The 17,254-nt window shown below is 54.7% G+C and overlaps 1 protein-coding gene across 8 annotated transcripts in view; it reads left to right on the top strand.

Annotated features, from left to right (window-relative positions):
• HM13 (histocompatibility minor 13) overlaps positions 1–17,254 on the top strand; it is a 39,268-nt gene that overhangs the window by 15,023 nt on the left and 6,991 nt on the right. For 4 of the 8 annotated variants that reach the window (XR_006781392.2, XM_087853693.1, XM_045807255.2 and 1 more), the window contains 7 exons: positions 4,012–4,100; positions 5,776–5,915; positions 6,000–6,125; positions 7,354–7,411; positions 10,555–10,638; positions 14,048–14,084; positions 15,985–16,087. Coding sequence is in view for 6 of the 8 variants with exons in the window: in XM_087853693.1 (XP_087709819.1) it covers positions 4,012–4,100; positions 5,776–5,915; positions 6,000–6,125; positions 7,354–7,411; positions 10,555–10,638; positions 14,048–14,084; positions 15,985–16,087 (637 nt within the window). In the remaining 2 variants the exon portion in view is untranslated. The remainder of the gene's footprint in view (positions 1–4,011; positions 4,101–5,775; positions 5,916–5,999; positions 6,126–7,353; positions 7,412–10,554; positions 10,639–14,047; positions 14,085–15,984; positions 16,088–17,254) is intronic. The other 4 variants (XR_006781394.2, XM_045807264.2, XM_087853694.1 and 1 more) reach the window with 1 other exon arrangement.

Below are 17,254 nucleotides of genomic sequence, written 5' to 3'. Positions count from 1 at the left end.
CCCCAGTCCCCCCCAGCTTGTGACTGCAAAAGTGTCCCCGGTGTTTCCATCTGGCCGCTTGAGGTGGTCCAGTGTCAGGTTGAGAACCGCTGACCATGAGGTAGCCAGCAGACCAGGGAGGTTCCCAGAAGGAAGGAACACAGCTTAAAGTCAGCTTTGAAGGGTGGGAAACCTGGAAGAAGCACGAAGGAGAGGGGGAAGCCAGGAGCTAGAAGGTCTGTGTGCAGTGAAGGCGCAGTCGGGATCTTTCTGCAGTAGTCAGAGCGAGAGGAAGAGAGGAAGCGCCAGGCCTGCTCACAAGAGACATCGAAAGCCAGTTGAGCTTGGCCTTGTTGCTCTGGGCACGCTGGCAGGGCCGCGTGGTGCTCGAGCGTCGGTTTAAGAGACAGCTGGCCCTGGGACCAAGGCCTGGCTCTGCCAGCTCTGTAATTTGTGTAAGCTTCTCAAGCCCTCTGAGCATCAGTTCTGTAAAATGGAGACACTACGAGCACCTCCTCACTGGGGCGTGGAAGGATCTGGTGAGCCACGGCTATAGCATGCCCGGAGCACAGTGCCAAGCACACCGTGACGTGCTTCTGGTCCAAGGTCCCACAGCTGGGACTGAGTTCAGTGTTGTCTTCAACTCTACCTGCCCTTTACCATAAAATCTTGTCCTGGCCATCTTACAAGAATTTCAGTCCAGCCCCCTATCCTAAAAAATGATGGCCCGGAGAATCGACCTGAGTGACTCGGACGTAGCAAGATGGTGGCAGACCCAGCCTCAAAGGGCAGACCTCTCTATCTGATGGATCTGGGGTGGGGTGGGGTGGGATGGGGGTAGTCGCTTCCAGGCACTGGGACCCCTCCTTCCCCATGCAGATTACAATCGCCCCCCCCCCCAATTCTCGTCCATCCCACCCCTGGATCTGTGAGAAGCTTGAGATTTCCAGGCCTCCCCGTGGCCCAACCGCCACCTCAGAGAACCCGATGTATTTTGTCACTGTCTTTTAACTAATTCATAATTTTAACTGGTAAAAATTATTGACAGAAATAGAACAAAATCAACTGAAATGGCACATGGTGAAATATATTAGTGACTAAAACTTAACAGAAGAATCATTTTCTTGATAAAATTTAGAGCACAGTATTTGACCTGGGAAAATCAGACCTCATAAACACAACGGATGACCATGGGCAGAAGGGGTGCTCACTACACGGCGTCAGAGCTGTCCTGTAAAAAATTTCTTATGGACCAAAAATGGGAGGGATGAGAGAAATGGCTTTGAAAACTTTACATGGAAAAGAACTGAATCAGATGCACATAATTTTAGCAAAAAGGGAGGAAGGCGTAATTTAATCATGTTATTTAGAAAGCTGAGCCAAAAATTAAATTTATTTTTCTCCTTCAGTCAAATGTGAGTTTTCCGAAATACTTTCTCAAAAAAAGCCTACAGTTTAGTTAGGATTTCCATGAGCTGTTTATAGCCACAAACTTGGAGTCAGACCTCCATCAGGATCCAAACCAGAGGGTCTGAAGGTGGGATTCGGGGAAGGTGAGGCTCTGAGGGGTCGTGTGACCACTAGGATTCACAGCTGGTGGGGGCAGAGGGGGTTTTGAGCCCAGGTCTGTCTGACTTCATGGCCCATGTTCTTCCCAGTTTGGTGAGAAAGAAGGGGAAACAGATTGTAGAGGGTGCCCCGCCCAGCAGTCCTGCGGTCCCCAGAGGACTAGGGGGACAGACCTGCTGAAGGGCCGGAAGAGCCCGGCCCTGAGCCACGTCAGCCCCAAGTGGGGATTCTTTTGGACCCTTCCACCCCTGCCGCCACCCCCTGCTGCCTGCCTCCACCTTGTACAGCCACCAAGACTTCCAAGCCCATGCCAGAACCCGTCCTGCCAAGGGAACCTCAGCTTATTTTTATCATCTCTGAGCTCACACCCCATCCAGCTGACCTTTAGAGGGATAAGGGCCCGTAAGGACAAAATCTGCCACCCCAGGAAGAAAAGGTCAGTTTTATCAACCCTTGCTTTCCACTCCCAGGGGAGAAGGGCACCAGGATGTGGTTTTCCAGCAGGAAGCAGTGACCTTTAGGTTTGATGGGAGCCATTGAGGGCCGGAAAGAATCTCTGCCTGCTGCAGAAGTCTGCATTCAGAGCGGTCAGCAAGCGCTTACGGCTGCCTCCCAGGCACCAGGCCTGCGTGGGTGGGGTGAAGGTGGTGAGACAGGACCCCTACTCTCTCAAGTTCAGGCTCACCAGCCAGCTTGCTTGACTCTTGCCCTGTGTTATCCAGCAGCTCTTCGTTGCTCGGGGTAACAGGTCATCAGTCTGGAGACTTCTTACCTCAAGTCAAAGCGACAGTTAAGCTTACAGGCTGCCAAGCATTCATTTCATCCTCTTAATGACTAAAAGGAAGATATACTGTAGTGTTCCAGAGGAAACAGTGGCACAGAACAGTTAAGTCATTTTCCCAAGATCACGCAGCTTATCAGTGGTAGAGTCAGGATTTGAATCCAGAAAGTCTGGCTCCAGAGTCCGTGCCCCGAGTCACTGTGCTCTGCTGGTTCAGAAGCTAAGCATCAAGCTCCCAAGGAAGAGGCCAGCCTGCAGCGAAGGGCTTAGCTCCTCAGGCCTTTCTCTGCCTCTGCCCACACGCTCTGGCTTCAGGCTCTCCCAAAAGGGATTCAGCAAACTGAGCTGAAAGTAGCTTCCAGCCTCATCTGCCCCAGCTTCTGCCCCCACTTCTTCAGAGCCCTCCTGTGGAAGCCCCTCCCGGCGCCATCCTCGTGCCCGCTGCACTTCTGTTCACAAAGCTCTCCTTCGTGCCGCAGCCCTGCAGACAGGGAAGCTGTTCGACAAGTGGGGAAGGAGGCCCTGAAATAGTTCTTAACTCCACATCTCCTTTCTCCAGCCCCCAGGGTCTTAGAAAGGGAGCTCCCTTTCCCTGCCTTGGGTACCTCACTGCTGTGCCCTGGGTACCTCTTGGCCTGCCTCCGTTTACCTACCAGTTGGGAGCACCATTCTGGATTTGCCCACCTCATCAGTCATTGTCAGTCTGATCCGCTGTTGCCAGATGCTTTTGAGCTCAGGCTCTGGACAAGCGCCAGTGCTGATGGAAGCCCAGAGTTCTTACACCCCACCCAGTTGTGGGTCCAGAGTTGGGCTAAGCCTCTCCCCTCCCTTCTCGCCTATCTTCACGGCAGCCGTTTGAGACAGGTGGTATTGTTATCCCCGTATACAGCTGAGGAGATGAGCCACTAAAGTGACTTGCCCAAAGCCACACCAGCGGTGTGGCTTCTGGGCTGAGCTGCCCCAGGGCCAGGCTGGGCCAGGAGGCCCTGATTTGCTAATCTTTTTCTGAAGATGATCTAGAAAAGAAAGTTTCTGTTCCCTGCCTGGCCAAGGCATAGAGTATGCTGGGTATTCAGAGACCATTTTTCCAGAGATGAGGCTAAGCCCATCCTGAGCAACAGAGGCCTCGTGGAAGGGAGGAATGAGAGGGTCACCTCCCACCTGCACCTTAGGGCTGTGATTCTTCTAGGTGATTGAGTCCAGCTGAGTTTATAAAAGATCTCAGGCCTAACAAGTCATGGCGTGGGGGGTAGGCAGTAACCATCAGGTCATCTGACTTGGTAAGTCTAGGATTCTAGAGAGTCGAGGAATACGCATTCTTGACGATGGACTCTCAGAGACAGTGCACGGACCAGGCTTTGGCATCCATTCCTGTTCTAAAACTGCATTTTACGTGGATGTCTGGCCCTGCTTTGTTTCTTGGATGATAACCGAGAGGCAATGTGGAAGCACTAGGATTCCAGAGACCTGTGTTTGAGTCTCAGCTGAGATGGGGAGTCACCCCTGGGCAGTCACTTACTCTCTGTTTCCATCTGCGAAATAGGGCTGATAAGTCCTCCCCGTCAGGGCAGCTGTGCGGGTGCCGGGAGGAAAGAGCTGTGAATGGGTGCTTCTGGGATGGGTTGGGGCTGCAGTTGCCCGTGGGGGTCCTGTTTGCCAACCTGCTTTGTCTTTCCTTCCAGCCCCTTCATGAATAAGTTTTTTCCAGCCAACTTTCCAAATCGACAGTACCAGCTGCTCTTCACGCAGGGCTCTGGGGAGAACAAGGAAGGTCAGTGCTGCCCGCTTTCCCTTGCCTTGGGGATCTCTCACCCCCTTCCCCTTTGTCTCCAGTATCGGGGCTCTTCAACAAAGCAAGGGATGGAAAAGGTGGGCTCTGCAATTACATTGCCTGGCTTCCCACCCCCGCTCTGCCACTGCCTACACTGCCTACACGGGGGACTCTGGGTGAATGCCTTTACTCCTCCGAGCCTTGGGTGTTTTCGTTTTTATTTCATGTGTAGAATGAAAATGATCCATCTAGTACCTCCCTCATAGATATGTTGTTAGGATGGGAGTCCGTGATGAGGGGAGCACTCAGCACACAGCCTGGCTCGTGGTAGGGAGCACCCGATAACGGTGGCTGGCGTACCTCCTTGTGTTATACCTGTTTTTAATGTGATGGCTCTCCCACCTAAGACTTGGAAAGGGGGTTCTTTGATTTAAAAAAAAAAAAAAATGAAAACTCTGGGACCTTGGGGAATGCCTGGGCTTTGGGGGTTTGTTCGAGTATGCGTTCTAGTGCTGTAACAGTATTGGCAGTGACTTGACCAGATGAAAAGTATTTCTTGCATAAAAGTCTGAGCTTGTGAACGTCACTCTCTCTCTTATGGGTGCCTGCCACATTCTGCCTTATTCCTAAAGAGTGGTGACTTTAAGTCATTCCTTTTTGCATTTCGAGTGCGTCTGTGCCCAAGAGGTGATTGTTGAATTTAAAAAAGGAAAAAAAGTGCTAAGCTTGCACCACGGAATCTTTGAGAGCCAAGGCTCCGTCTGTCTTATGCTCTGTCACACGCGGGTGGCCCTTAGGCCCAGGATGGTGTACCATCACCATGTCACAGGCCCACTTAGCTACAGCGCAAGCCAGAAGATGTGGCTGTGAGCTGACTGGCTTCACATCCAGTTAAAAGTCACCAAGGTGCTTCCTGAAACCAATACTACACTCTATGTTAACTAACTTGAATTAAAACCAAAAAAAAATTCCCCAGGGTGCTGTTACCACAGAGGAGAGAACAAAAATTGGGGCCAACCGACAGTCCGTTCCACTCTGGAATCTGAAAGAAATGGCTGTGCTCTGTAACCCTGGGCGAGCCCCACCACCTTCCTGGGCTTCCTCACTAGGAAACTTGGAAGTGATGGAGAATGGCTGTAAGAGGAATGTCTACCACAGGGCCCCCTACAGGAGCACGCAGGGACTCCTTCCTGCTTTTTCTCCAGGCCTCCAGCTCTTACCTTCTTCCTCTTCCTCCTTTGCTGGTGATGTAGGGTTGCGAGCAATCTTCTTGATTTCCTTTGGTGGCAAAATAGGAAGACTGCTGAATGGACCGGGACCTAGCTAAAGACCTGGGCTCAGTAGCAGCTGGCACTGATGGGGCACCCACTGTGTGCTAGGCACTGTGCTGAGTGCTCTGTGAGACCCATCTCACTTGCTCCCCAGAGCAGCCCTATCGGGGAGGTGCTACAGTCCCCTTTATACACAGGAGGAGACTGAAGCTCAGAGAGGGAACTGCCTCCCCCAAGGTCACCCAGCTACAAATGCAGAGTCTGTGCTTCCAACACCACAGACCACCTCCCACTGACCCTGCGCCAGGCCTCCAGTCCCTCCTGTAGGAAGTCGGGGGGGAGGGTTGCTGGGGAGGCTCTGACGGTGCCCACAGCCATGCCCTCCTCCGTCCAGGGGCTGACAGGTGGGAGGGGCAGCCCCGCCCCGGGGAGTGGACTTACCCGGCCTCTCTGCCCAGAGATCATCAATTATGAGTTTGACGCCAAGGACCTGGTATGCCTGGGCCTGAGCAGCATCGTTGGCGTCTGGTACCTGCTGAGGAAGGTGAGGAGCCAGGGCCTGGGGCAGCATGAGGGGACACGGGAGCAGGGCAGGCAGACAGCCCGTCTCACTCCCGCCTTTCCCCAGCACTGGATTGCCAACAATCTCTTTGGCCTGGCCTTCTCCCTTAATGGGGTGGAGCTCCTGCACCTGAACAACGTCAGCACCGGCTGCATCCTGCTGGGCGGACTCTTCATCTATGACGTCTTCTGGGTGAGTCGGCCTGGGACGCAAAAGGCCCCTTGCCAGGCGCCTGGCTGGCTCAGTTGGTAAAGCGTCTGCCTTCGGCTCGAGTCATGATCTCAGGGTCCTGGGATCCAGCCCTGCATCGGGCCCCTTGCTCAGCGGGAGTCTGCTTCTCCCTCTGTGCTCTCTCTCACTCTCAAATAAATAAAATAATCTATTTTTTTTAAGGCGGGGAGCTGGGGTGGGCCTTGCCTCCTCCGTCCCTGTCTTGCAGCAGTCATCTGATAGAAGGCAGCTGCCTCAGCCTGGAAGTCGAGACCCCAGAGCAGGTCCTCTCTGGGCCCACTTGCCCTCATCTGTGAAACGAATGAGAGAACAGATTCCCCAGGTGGCTGAGAGCCCACCCTGTGCCCCAGGCCTTCCAGCCACCCTCACTTCTTCCTGGTGGCCTGGCAGAGCTATTCCTTTCCTGTGTCTTCCTAGCAAGCAAGTTGAGACTCAGAGAAATTCAGGCAGGGGTGGTTAATGCTGATGAATGGGCGCAGCCAGGGCACTAGTCTGAGGACAGAGGCTGCCGTTGGCAGCACGCTCTGGCACACACCAGCCCTGGGCTGAGGGGCTTGCTACGCCCACTCCCCACAGGCATGCTGAGGGATCAAGGTCAGCCAGACTTAGGCACCTTTCTCTGGCCTCAGGCAGCCTCTTTCCCCCTTTAGTGGGTGGTGCTGGAGGACTTTATCTCTTAGGGGTGGGCAGAGCCCTGAACAAACAGGAGACCTGGCCTGGGCCGTCAGAGGCCCTTTTCCAGCTCCTTCAAATAGCCCTGCTTATTGCCCAGAACCAGGAGCCCCCTGAGGTGTTCCTATGACCAATATCAGTAGCTACCTAATCTCAGCTTCCATCTGCTCTGGAACAGCTCCTCACTCCCTGCCCCTCCCTGTGGATCTCAGGCAACATTGCATCAGGAGTCCCTAGAACGGGGGCACCAGGGTGGCTCGGTCAGTTAAGCGTCTGACTCTTGGTTTCAGCTCAGGTCATGATCTCAGGGCCTTGAGGTCGAGCCCTGCATCAGGCTCCAAGCTCAGACAGGAGTCTCCTGGAGTTTGTCTGTCTCTCTCCGTCTGCCCATCCCTACATGTGCTCTCTCTCCTTTAAATAAGTCTTTAAAAAAAAAAAAAAAAAAAAGAGTTCCTAGGCAGCGTTCCTTTCCCACCTGGCCCTCACCTCCCTCCAGACTCCTGTCTTCTCCTCCTAGGTATTTGGCACCAATGTGATGGTGACAGTGGCCAAGTCCTTTGAGGCACCAATAAAATGTAAGTGACCACATCCACCGTGGGGAGCCCCTGTACTTCCACCTCGTGGCCCTTCCCCCTCGTGGTCCCTGTTTTGGTCAGTACCTCTCCCTTGGCTCTTCCCCACACATCTCTTCCTCCTCGAGGCTGTCCCGTGTCTCCAGCCTGGTTTCCTTCCCCTCTTTGATTCATCGGCTGTGTTCACACGCAGCTGCCCTCTGCCCAGGCCCTGACGTCCTGCCGCTTGGCCCCAGTGTAGTGTGATAGGGGATGAGCCAGAGGGGAGCAAGCACAGAGGGGGTGTCTAACACAGCCTGCAGCGGGGCACGCGGGCGCTCTCCAGGAAAGGAGAGTCCACACTGGGGCCCGAAGCCTCTCACCGGGTGCTTTAGCTGGCGTGGTCTGTCCCACCCCCCTCACATGGCTCAGGTTTTGTTCTTCCGGGTAGCCACCCGTTGTTGATAAAGAGGAGAAAATCCAGCGACAGGCATCTAGGCATCAGTAAGCAACGCAGAAGTGTTGTCTCTGTAGCGGGCCCATGGCAGAGCGCCTCAGCAGTGCGTTCCTGAGCGTCCCCCAGTGCGGTCACCAAGAGCTGGCTGGCTTCAGTGTCCACCCCACCATCTTCAGCATATCTGCCTGTCCCTTCAGCTCATTACCTCTTGGTCCCAAGCTGGCTGCCACAGCTCCTAGTACTGACTCCTCACCCAGCCATGTCCAGAGGCAGAGAGAGGGAACTTTGTGTCTCTCTCATTAGGGAGGTTCCCCCCACAGGCCCAAATCCAAACTGGTCATCGGCAGCGGGGGTGGAAAAGCGTGATTAGCTTTGAGTTTAAGGCTCAGACCACTGAAGAGCCCCGTTTTGGAATCATGAGTACCAAAGAAGAGGATAGAATGAGTCAGGCTGATAGCAAGGAAGAAGGGGGAGTCCTGTTGGGAAGGCCTTGGTCTTGGGAAGTGTGCACCACGGGCACTGGGCAGCCAGGGGGAGGCCGGCCTCCGAGAAGCAGGAAATAACTGTTCTCCGCAAAGTCTTGCTCTCCGCTGCTGCAGACAGGCCCCCATGAGCTGGACAGACGTTCGTGGCTACACACTGCTCCCAGGTGCTATGGTCTCAGCTCAGGGACCCCGAGGGAAACAAGCTTCTGCCAGCTTTGGTCTGAATAAACCAGTGGGCCCGTGAGCCAGGCCCTCCTGCTGAGGAGGCAAGGATCACGACGGATAGGCCTGGGTTGCTGCCCTCCCCAGTGTCTGGGAGCAGAGCGTTTGAATTGGCAGCCCCCCCAGAACCAAGGGTGTAAAGCAAGGCAGTTCTGCAGCAGGAGAACAGATGCTGGGCCAGCCAGAGCAGCAGCTCCTCCCCATGTGCCATGATAGCGGAAGCTAGCCAGGGTGCCAGGAAAGCTCTCATGAAGGATGATCATGTGTTTACCAAGGAAGCAGGGGCAGGGTGGGCCTTTGGAAGAGAGAGCAGGGCTTCAGCAAAGGGCAGAGGCAGGGAAATACACGGAGGGCCCTGGGAGCAGAGAATCAGGGAGGGAATGTGGCTGAGTTTAGGGGAGCAGCAGAAAAGAGGCCAGATTTGGGAAGCCAAGAGTATCATGCCAGGAAGCCTGGACTGCCCAGTGGGCAGTGAATGAGCCATTGGAAGGCTCTGAAGAGGGTAGTGACACTGTCATACTTGGGTTCTGGCATGGGGAGAAGGCCCATTGCCCTCCACTGCTAGCCGTAGAGCTCAAGCAGGATGGCAGAGTGGGTAAGTTGGGCTGCCTGGACTGGTGTGTCAGATCCGACACTAGCTGGTTGGGCCGCCTTAGGCAAGAGACCATTCACCTCTCTGGGCCCTAGTTTTCACCTCCACCTCTCAGAATTGAATGGTACCGGGATTGGGAAGATAGAATGCGGAGATCTGTGAATCACTGGGACTGCTTTCAGGGGGGGAAGAAGTAGGTGGGGGGGGGCATCTGTGCGCTCATTAGGGAGGCACAAGCTCACCTAGAACCCCCAGTGTACCTCTGCTTACATAGTGTTGGCCAGAGCCAGGTCACGTGGCCACCCCTAGCTGGAAGGGAAGTGGGGAATTCAGGGACCAGGGTTGTCCAGATTGACCCAGCCTTGTGCCACTTGATCCATCCCCTGGGAAGGCTGCCCCACCCAAAGTCAGAACTGGGTTAGTAAAGAAGGCATGGGGTGACCGTTAACAATGTGTGCAAATCACCTGATTCTCACCACAACTCTGTGGGGTCGGTTCTCTTATACCCTGTCACAGGTGAGAAAGCTAAGGCACAGAGCAGCTAAGTAACCTGTGCAAAGTCACAGACCAGAGCCAAGATTCAGACCCATGCAGTCTCGCCCTGAAGCCCACACCTAACTGCTCTCTGCTTACGCGGTGCTATGGAGGGGCGCCTGGGTGGCTCAGTCGGTTAGGCGTCTACCGTCAGCTCAGGTCCTGATCCCAGGGAGCCTGTTTTTCCCTCTCCCTCTGCCCCTCTCCCCCCACCCCCGTCCCCGCTTGTGCTCTCTCGCTCTCTCAAATAAAATACTAAAAAGAAAAATAGGCGCTGTGAATGAGATCCGGTTACAGCCCCCTCTTGCCATAACTGGACACAGAGGAGGCATTTCTCTCCATCTGTGTTTATCTAAACGAGTGGGTCAGCAGGATTTCTGAGTGAGGGGCTTTAAGTAAGGAGTTTGTAGGAGTGTGGCCTTTTCTCCTTCCGCACATCCAGGAAGGGCTTCCAGCCCAGGCTCCCCCTGCTGCAGACAAGGGCCACCACCTGTCCCCACCCGTGCCGTCATGAGACGGAAAGCCTATTAGATGTCAGCACTGCGTGGGCTCTTTGGTCTCTTTCATCCATGTGGCTTTGGGGTCGATCCCACTTCACCGGAGGGTTCCATGGCTACCAAAGAGCACTGATGGTGTGCTGTGTGAGTTCTGGCTCAGTAAAGGCAGGCAACTTTCGATCTAGATGATCCTAGATTCTTCCCCCTCTAACCCGCTGTGGTTCCAGATGGAGACTTTGCCCTTCAACCTGTCACCACCTCCACACTCCCCCCCCCCCTTAAATGCAGGTGTGTGAGTTTCATGCAACAGAGATGGGGGGCTGGGAGGCAGTCTGAACCAGCCTCTCACCAATTCCTCGCATCCCTGCCTCCCCCCACAGTGGTGTTTCCCCAGGACCTGCTGGAGAAGGGCCTCGAAGCAGACAACTTTGCCATGCTGGGACTCGGAGATATCGTCATTCCGGGTGAGCAGGCCGGGATGGGGGTCGAGGTGCAAGTGGTGGAGGGGCCTGAGAGGAGGCAGGGGATGAGTATGTGACGCAGCCTCGCCACTGGGAATGGGGAAGGGAGAGGCCAGGCAATTCTGGACACCTAGCCCTGGATCAGCCCAGGGTCAAGCAGCAGTCACGTGCCAGGCCTTGAGCCAGGCAGCGGGGGAACAGCGGTGAGCATGACCATCCTCACGGAGCTTCTGGTCTGACTGAACAGACATTACTCAAGAACAGGAAAAGTTAGGTGTCTGTGACAGACTGAAATACGTTCTGTGACAAGCGCATCTCCTGAGGCTTCTCACGCGCACCCGCCCCTTGCCAGTGTTTACGAGTAGTACCGGTGTGCCAGAACTGCCGAAGTCCCCGTGGTCCTCCTCTCCCGGTCCCAGCGAGAACACGCCTGTGTGTGTGGACACGGGGTGGGGGGGAGGACACCATGAGCGTGTGCTCCTGTACTCTGGCAAAGGGGTGTGTGGCACGCACTTGCTGGTCCACGTGAGCGGACCTCGGAACCGTCTACATGTGGCTGCGAGTCAGTGCACCTGGGCTCCGGGCACACAGCCCTGGGCGCCTGCAGCCTTGCCCGGCCTTGGGGCGCCAGCAGCCTAAACTACCAGTCCAAAGCCTCAGGGCAGAGCCGAGCTGCTGCTCTGTAGGTCGCTGCAGGGGCTGAGCCCGGATGTGTGCATCTGCAGATCCGGACCTGCTGACAGGTAGCCAAAGGGCACACTTGTTCCTGTAGTCCAGAGGCTCCGAGTCCAAGGATCAGAGCGCTCCTGGTGCTTGCTTAAAAGAAGAAAGTGTGGGACAAATGAAAAGCCAGCCTGTTTTTCACTCTAAGAAATGATGGCAGTTCTTTTTTTTTTTTTTAAGATTTTATTTATTTATTTGACAGAGAGAGACAGCCAGCGAGAGAGGGAACACAAGCAGGGGGAGTGGGAGAGGAAGAAGCAGGCTCATAGCAGAGGAGCCCGATGTGGGGCTCGATCCCATAACGCCGGGATCACGCCCTGAGCCGAAGGCAGACGCTTAACCGCTGTGCCACCCAGGCGCCCCAATGATGGCAGTTCTAATATCTGAGATGGTACAGGCACTTCCATTGTGACACTTTGATTTTGTTTGGCAGTGAAGGAGAGGTTTTCTCTTTTACCAGCGAGGAAACTGAGGCTCAGAAGTAAAGGGACTTTCACAACTTCACGCACTGATAAGGGCTAAGGCTGGGCCCCAGCCCGGGTTGTCCGTCTGCAGGCATGGCCCGTAACAGCAATGATAGTAATAGGCTGGTGATGACCGCAGCCGCATGGGTCAGACCCTGCTGGGTGCCCGCCGCCAAGCTGGCTGCTTCTCCTGCGTTGTCTCTTTGCTGCTCCTAGCAACCCAGTGAGGTAAAGGGTATTTCCATTTTGCAGATGAGTTAACTGAGGCTCAAAGAGACTTGCTCAAGTTCCTGGGCCCATGGGAGTATGGTCTTGAACCCAAGACTTTCCATAACTTGCAGTGCTGTGAGGCCGGGAGACGCAGCTCCATCAGAGAGAAGAAACTGAGTCCCGGAAAGTGCCCCAGCACCCCCACAGACTTCCCCAGTGTCCTTGGTGGTCATAGTTCTGGGCTTGGGGCATGCGCAGGACAACCCTGCATGTACCTACGTATCTAAGTCTTTAAGCAATTTCAGTAGCTGAAAGTCGATCGCACCCTCGCAGTGCCCCAGTGATACTCTTCAAAGAATAGGCTGCTGCAGACCATTGTTTTGAAGCCCAGATGCGTAACTAGCGGTGAAAGCGCTCTGACCCCTGGATGAGTAGAACAGTTGTAAATTCGGCCGCCAGGGGGATGCTGAGTTCCCAGCTTTGTTTCCAGAAAGGCAGCGTTTGTCTTCTCTCTCCACCCACCCACTCCCTACTCACACACAATCTCAAGGTCTTCGGGGAGGACTAACTCATTTCCCAGTTTTGTTTTGTTTTTTTTAAAGATTTTATTTATTTATTTGACAGAGAGAGAGACAGCCAGCGAGAGAGGGAACACAAGCAGGGGGAGTGGGAGAGGAAGAAGCAGGCTCCTAACAGAGGAGCCTGATGTGGGGCTTGATACCAGGACTCCAGGATCACACCCTGAGCCGAAGGCAGACGCTTAACAACTGCGCCACGCAGGCGCCCCTCATTTCCCAGTTTAGAATCAGTCGTACGTGGAGGCGCCTGGCTGGCTCAGTCAGCAGAGCGTATGACTCTTGATCTCTGAGTCATAGGTTCGAGCTCCACATTGGGTGTAGAGATTGCTTAAGGATGGAATCTTTAAAAATAAATAAATAATAAAATTAGTCCTATGCTGCCAGCCAGTGCTTCTGATCAGCTCAGTGCAATTCAGCCCTTGCCCTGAGCCCAGAGCCCAGTAAGGAGACAGTCACTGATGGTTGTGGTATGTGAGCAACATCCAGAGGCCGGCCTGGCTGCTGGGTCTCGGGGAGTCTTAGGCTCTCGGCGTGTCTGGGCTGGGACCTGCAGTGCCAGGAGGAGTGCGGCGGGTGCACGGAGTTCATCACCCTCTCCTGCTCCCGCAGAGCCTCCCGATGGTCTGCCTGCTCCTGCCTCTCACTCCAGCCAAACAGTTGCCACACGGGTTGATTTCCAGATCTGTTTAGGTTGTTCCCCTGCTTGGAATTCTTCTGTGTGTTCCCTTACAGTAGAGACCCAGTTCCTCCTTGTGCCCCACAGCCCTGCGTGGCCGTCCATCCCCCGTGTCTCCTTCTCTGGGCTGCAGCCTTCCTGGCTCCTTGACGCATGCCACACCACAGCCCTTCTTCCCTCAGGACCTTTGCATGTGCTGTTCCCTCTCCCTGGCAAGTGTCACTTCCTCACAGAAGCCCTTCTTTTTCTTCCCCTCCACTCCCCCCAGTCTGGCATGTCCCCGGATATATCTTCCCATGACACAGAAAGCACCCTTTCACAGGATCTTGTATTGAATTTTGTTCCTGTTTGATCAGCATGTCTACCTCCTGTCACCTTGGTTGAGCTCTGTGGGTATGGTGATTTTGCTTCCTGTTGCCTGGTACTTAGAAGGCCTCAATAAACACTTGGGTGGATGGGCCCAGTGTGACACAGTATGGTACTGTGAGGTGCCAGGTCAGCGTGGTCCCAGACCAAAGCAAGCTCCTGGGACCTTCTTATTGTTCTAAGGAGGCCTGACGGTAGAGAGACGGGCTTTCTGCCGGCACATGGCAGTGCTGGCCCCCAGTGCCTGCTCCACGACTGAGAACACCAGCTTGGGGACCCACCTGCGTGTTAGTTCGGTGCCTGCTCCTCCCTGGCCCGGGCAGGGACTCCATCCCCAAGCCTTCCTGAGGTGCCGGCTTCCCTGCCACCATCTAACCCTGGCTCTCCGCCCACAGGGATCTTCATTGCCTTGCTGCTACGGTTTGACATCAGGTAAGCCGCTTGGAAACTCCAGCCCTCAAGCTCCATGAGTGAGGGGACTTCCTGGGTGGGGTACCCCAGGGGCTTCTCAGTGGCTTTCAGGAGCCCAGAGGAGGTAACCTGCCATCCCACTCTCCACCTGCGTAGACGGTGCAATTCTGATTTATTTGCACTTTGAAGGTTGCGTGTTCAAAGACCCTGTGGCCAAAAAGAAAAAAAAAAAAGATCACACTCCCAAGAGACTTAAACCCAGAAGGTCCTAGTGGTACTCATAGTGCTTTCTCACTGTGTGACCTTGGCAAGTGATCTGACCTTTCTGGGCTAAGGTTTCTCATTCTTAACTTCATGGTAAACAAGAGCTCCGACCTCGGCATTACCAAGAAAAAACCTGGAGGGAGCGCTGAGCACAGGGCCGCAGGGAGACCCAGCTGCAGTCCAGTCGTCATCGTGCATTATCAGCCCAGGCTCAGGTCACTGTGTCCCAGCTGCTCTGGCTGCTCCCCACGCTCCCCTCACTCAGATTTGTGTAGTCCGTTGTGGAAAGTGAGCACAGGGAGAGGGAAGGGGGCCAACTTGAGTCACTACTTCCAACAGAAGAGGTTGCACTGTGAACGCAGCTGGGTGTGCTGCCAGCAGGTGGCGATGTCTTTCCAGTGGAAGGTTCGCAGTACGCACACTGAATTTCAAGATGGTTTGTGAAATTTTCTTAATCTCCTTCTGCCCAGTAATTGCAAAAGCAGTAATAGTATTGACAGTGGTAACAAGAAACTGTACCAGTGTCGTTGAAATCGAGTTTGCCTGTGAAACTTGCCCCCGCTCACGCACATCTGGGGTATTTGTATAGTGCCACTCAGACCTCACATCCATGGGCTTACAGGCAGCCTTTGGGAGGGACCTGGCCAGTCTGTAATAGAGGCACGTCTGTGCCAGCAGGCTGTACTCCTGGCTGTTCAGAGGTGACACAGAGAGAACCCCATGAGCGTCCCTGGGCCACTTGCTGGAGACACAGATTCACATTCGGATGCCAGCACCCTCAGAGGCAGAATCTCATTCCTAGCCTGGGTGGGCAGGATCGGCCAGCCTTTCCGAGCTGGTTCCAGAATCTGTGCAGCATGCCCACAGCAGTCAGCTTCACCCCAGGCCCCATGGCAGCAGAGCCCCCAGTGCACTCGCAGCTCTGGGCTCGGCGGCAGCCAGGGCAAGGGGAAAGGGAGCTGTGAGTACTCCGGTCCGCGGATGGTGCTGGGCACTGTGCTGCGTGCCGGGGACAGCCAGAGGTCATGGTGCAGAGGTCCTAAAGGGAAGCCCTGTAACGGTGTGATTGAGTCCTGAGGCTGCTCTCGGATGGCTCGCCTCCAGAAAGCCACTGGCACTTTATCCACGTAGTCAGCAGCTAGTTAGCATGCGCGACAGGTCACTGAACTGTTCGTCCGCTGCGCTGAAGAGCGCAGCTTCTGTGTCAGTGTCTCCCAAAGCTTGACCCCCAGATCAGCTTTCCCTGGGTGGTTTCTCAAAAATGCAGATTCCTGGACTTTGTCCCAGAACTATTTAGTCAGACTCCCTGGTTAATTGGACCTGGAAGTCTGTTATTTTTTGTGTTGGAGTTTTTTTGCAAGTTTCTAGGTGATCTGAATGCTGGCTAAAGCCCTAAAGCCACCGTTCTAGGTGACGGCACTTGATATTCACAACCAGTGAGCAGATGGATCGTGGTTTTCCCAAGATGAGTAAACTGAGGCATAAGGAAGGAAGGCGACTTCTCCAAAGACCTATAGCTGGGACAGTACCAGAGTGCGTGCCCAATGCCAGCCTCTCAGCCTCCAGGGTCTTCCCCAGCTGCCCCCTCAGCCGTGATGGTGCTGCTCCCATGGCTGCAGCTAACCTTCCCCCTCTTTCTCCCCGCACCTTCCTGAAGCTTAAAGAAGAACACCCACACCTACTTCTACACCAGCTTCGCAGCCTACATCTTCGGCCTGGGCCTCACCATCTTCATCATGCACATCTTCAAGCACGCCCAGGTGAGTGGGCCTGTATCGGGAATGCTCCCACTGCAGGTAGCAGGGACTTCGTGCGTAGGGCTTGTCACATACACGAGCCGCCCAGAGGTAGGTGCTCCCCAGCAGGGTCAGAGTGGGCATGTCTGTGACCCTTGGCCTTTCACCTGCGGCCGTCACAGGATGTCAGCAGCTGTTGCAGGTAGCACAGGTGCGGGAGTGGCAAGGGGGGTAGCACGGATACCAGCCGTGCTTGTGGCCTTCATCAGGAAGACAAAACCTTTCCCAGAACCCTCCCGGCAGATTGCTGCTCACATCTCATGGGCCGTATCAGTGTCACGTGGCCCCCACTGCAGGGAGTCTAGGATAGAGGGGCTGTGGCTTCTGAGCCTCCATAGTGGGGCAGATGGAACAGTGTTGGAGTGGGTGTTGGGTGTTTCAGCCCAGTGCCTACCTTCCCAGATGAGTGATAAGGTGTCAGGGGCCTTCTCTGACTCCCCAAGCAGGCCAGCCTCTGCCTCTTCCTCCCACTAAGATGGGTACCGAGATGCCCCAGAGTGAATCAGGGTGTGGGATGAAGGCTGAGCATGTCATTGTGGCCTGAAGAGGGTAAGACTGGGAGGGGACAGCCAGCAGACAGGATTACTCTCTACTGGAAATCAAAGCACTTCCCAAATGTGCCAGGCTCTGCTGACTTCATTAGGGTCCTCATGAGCAGCTGAGGGGACTGAAGGTCAGGTGCCACACAGCCAGCGTGTGGCAGAGCCAGGATCCAAACCCGTGTCACGTGGCATCCAAGCCCGGCTCTGAACCCCTGGCAGTGAGAAAGGCCGGGTGGAATGAAGGCTAAGGGGACGCAGGTGGGAGGAAGTCCACGCTCCTCCATCTGTTCGCTGCAGGGCTCTGGGCAGATTGCTGAAGTTATGCTTGATTTCCCTCAGTGATTAATTAAAAAAAAATTGGGATAAGTAATAGTAGCCAGCTTGGAGCTTTTTGAAGATGAAATGAGTTAGTATAAGGAGAGTGCTCAGAATTTTGCCTGGCCCAGGTAGTATTAGCTGTCATTGTTGTCACTGTCCCCTCCATCCTCCACTTCCCCTGGTCTCCCTCTTTCCGCCTCCCCAGGTCACCAGCCACAGAGAAGCCACCTTTGAATTAATCACAATAGCTGTTTGTTGAGCAGTTACTGTG

This window comes from Ursus americanus, chromosome 22 (assembly GCF_024610735.1).
Source record: "Ursus americanus isolate L20-20 chromosome 22, mUrsAme1.1.p, whole genome shotgun sequence".
Lineage (NCBI taxonomy): Eukaryota > Metazoa > Chordata > Mammalia > Carnivora > Ursidae > Ursus > Ursus americanus.
This window is presented reverse-complemented; position numbering and strand designations above follow the sequence as displayed.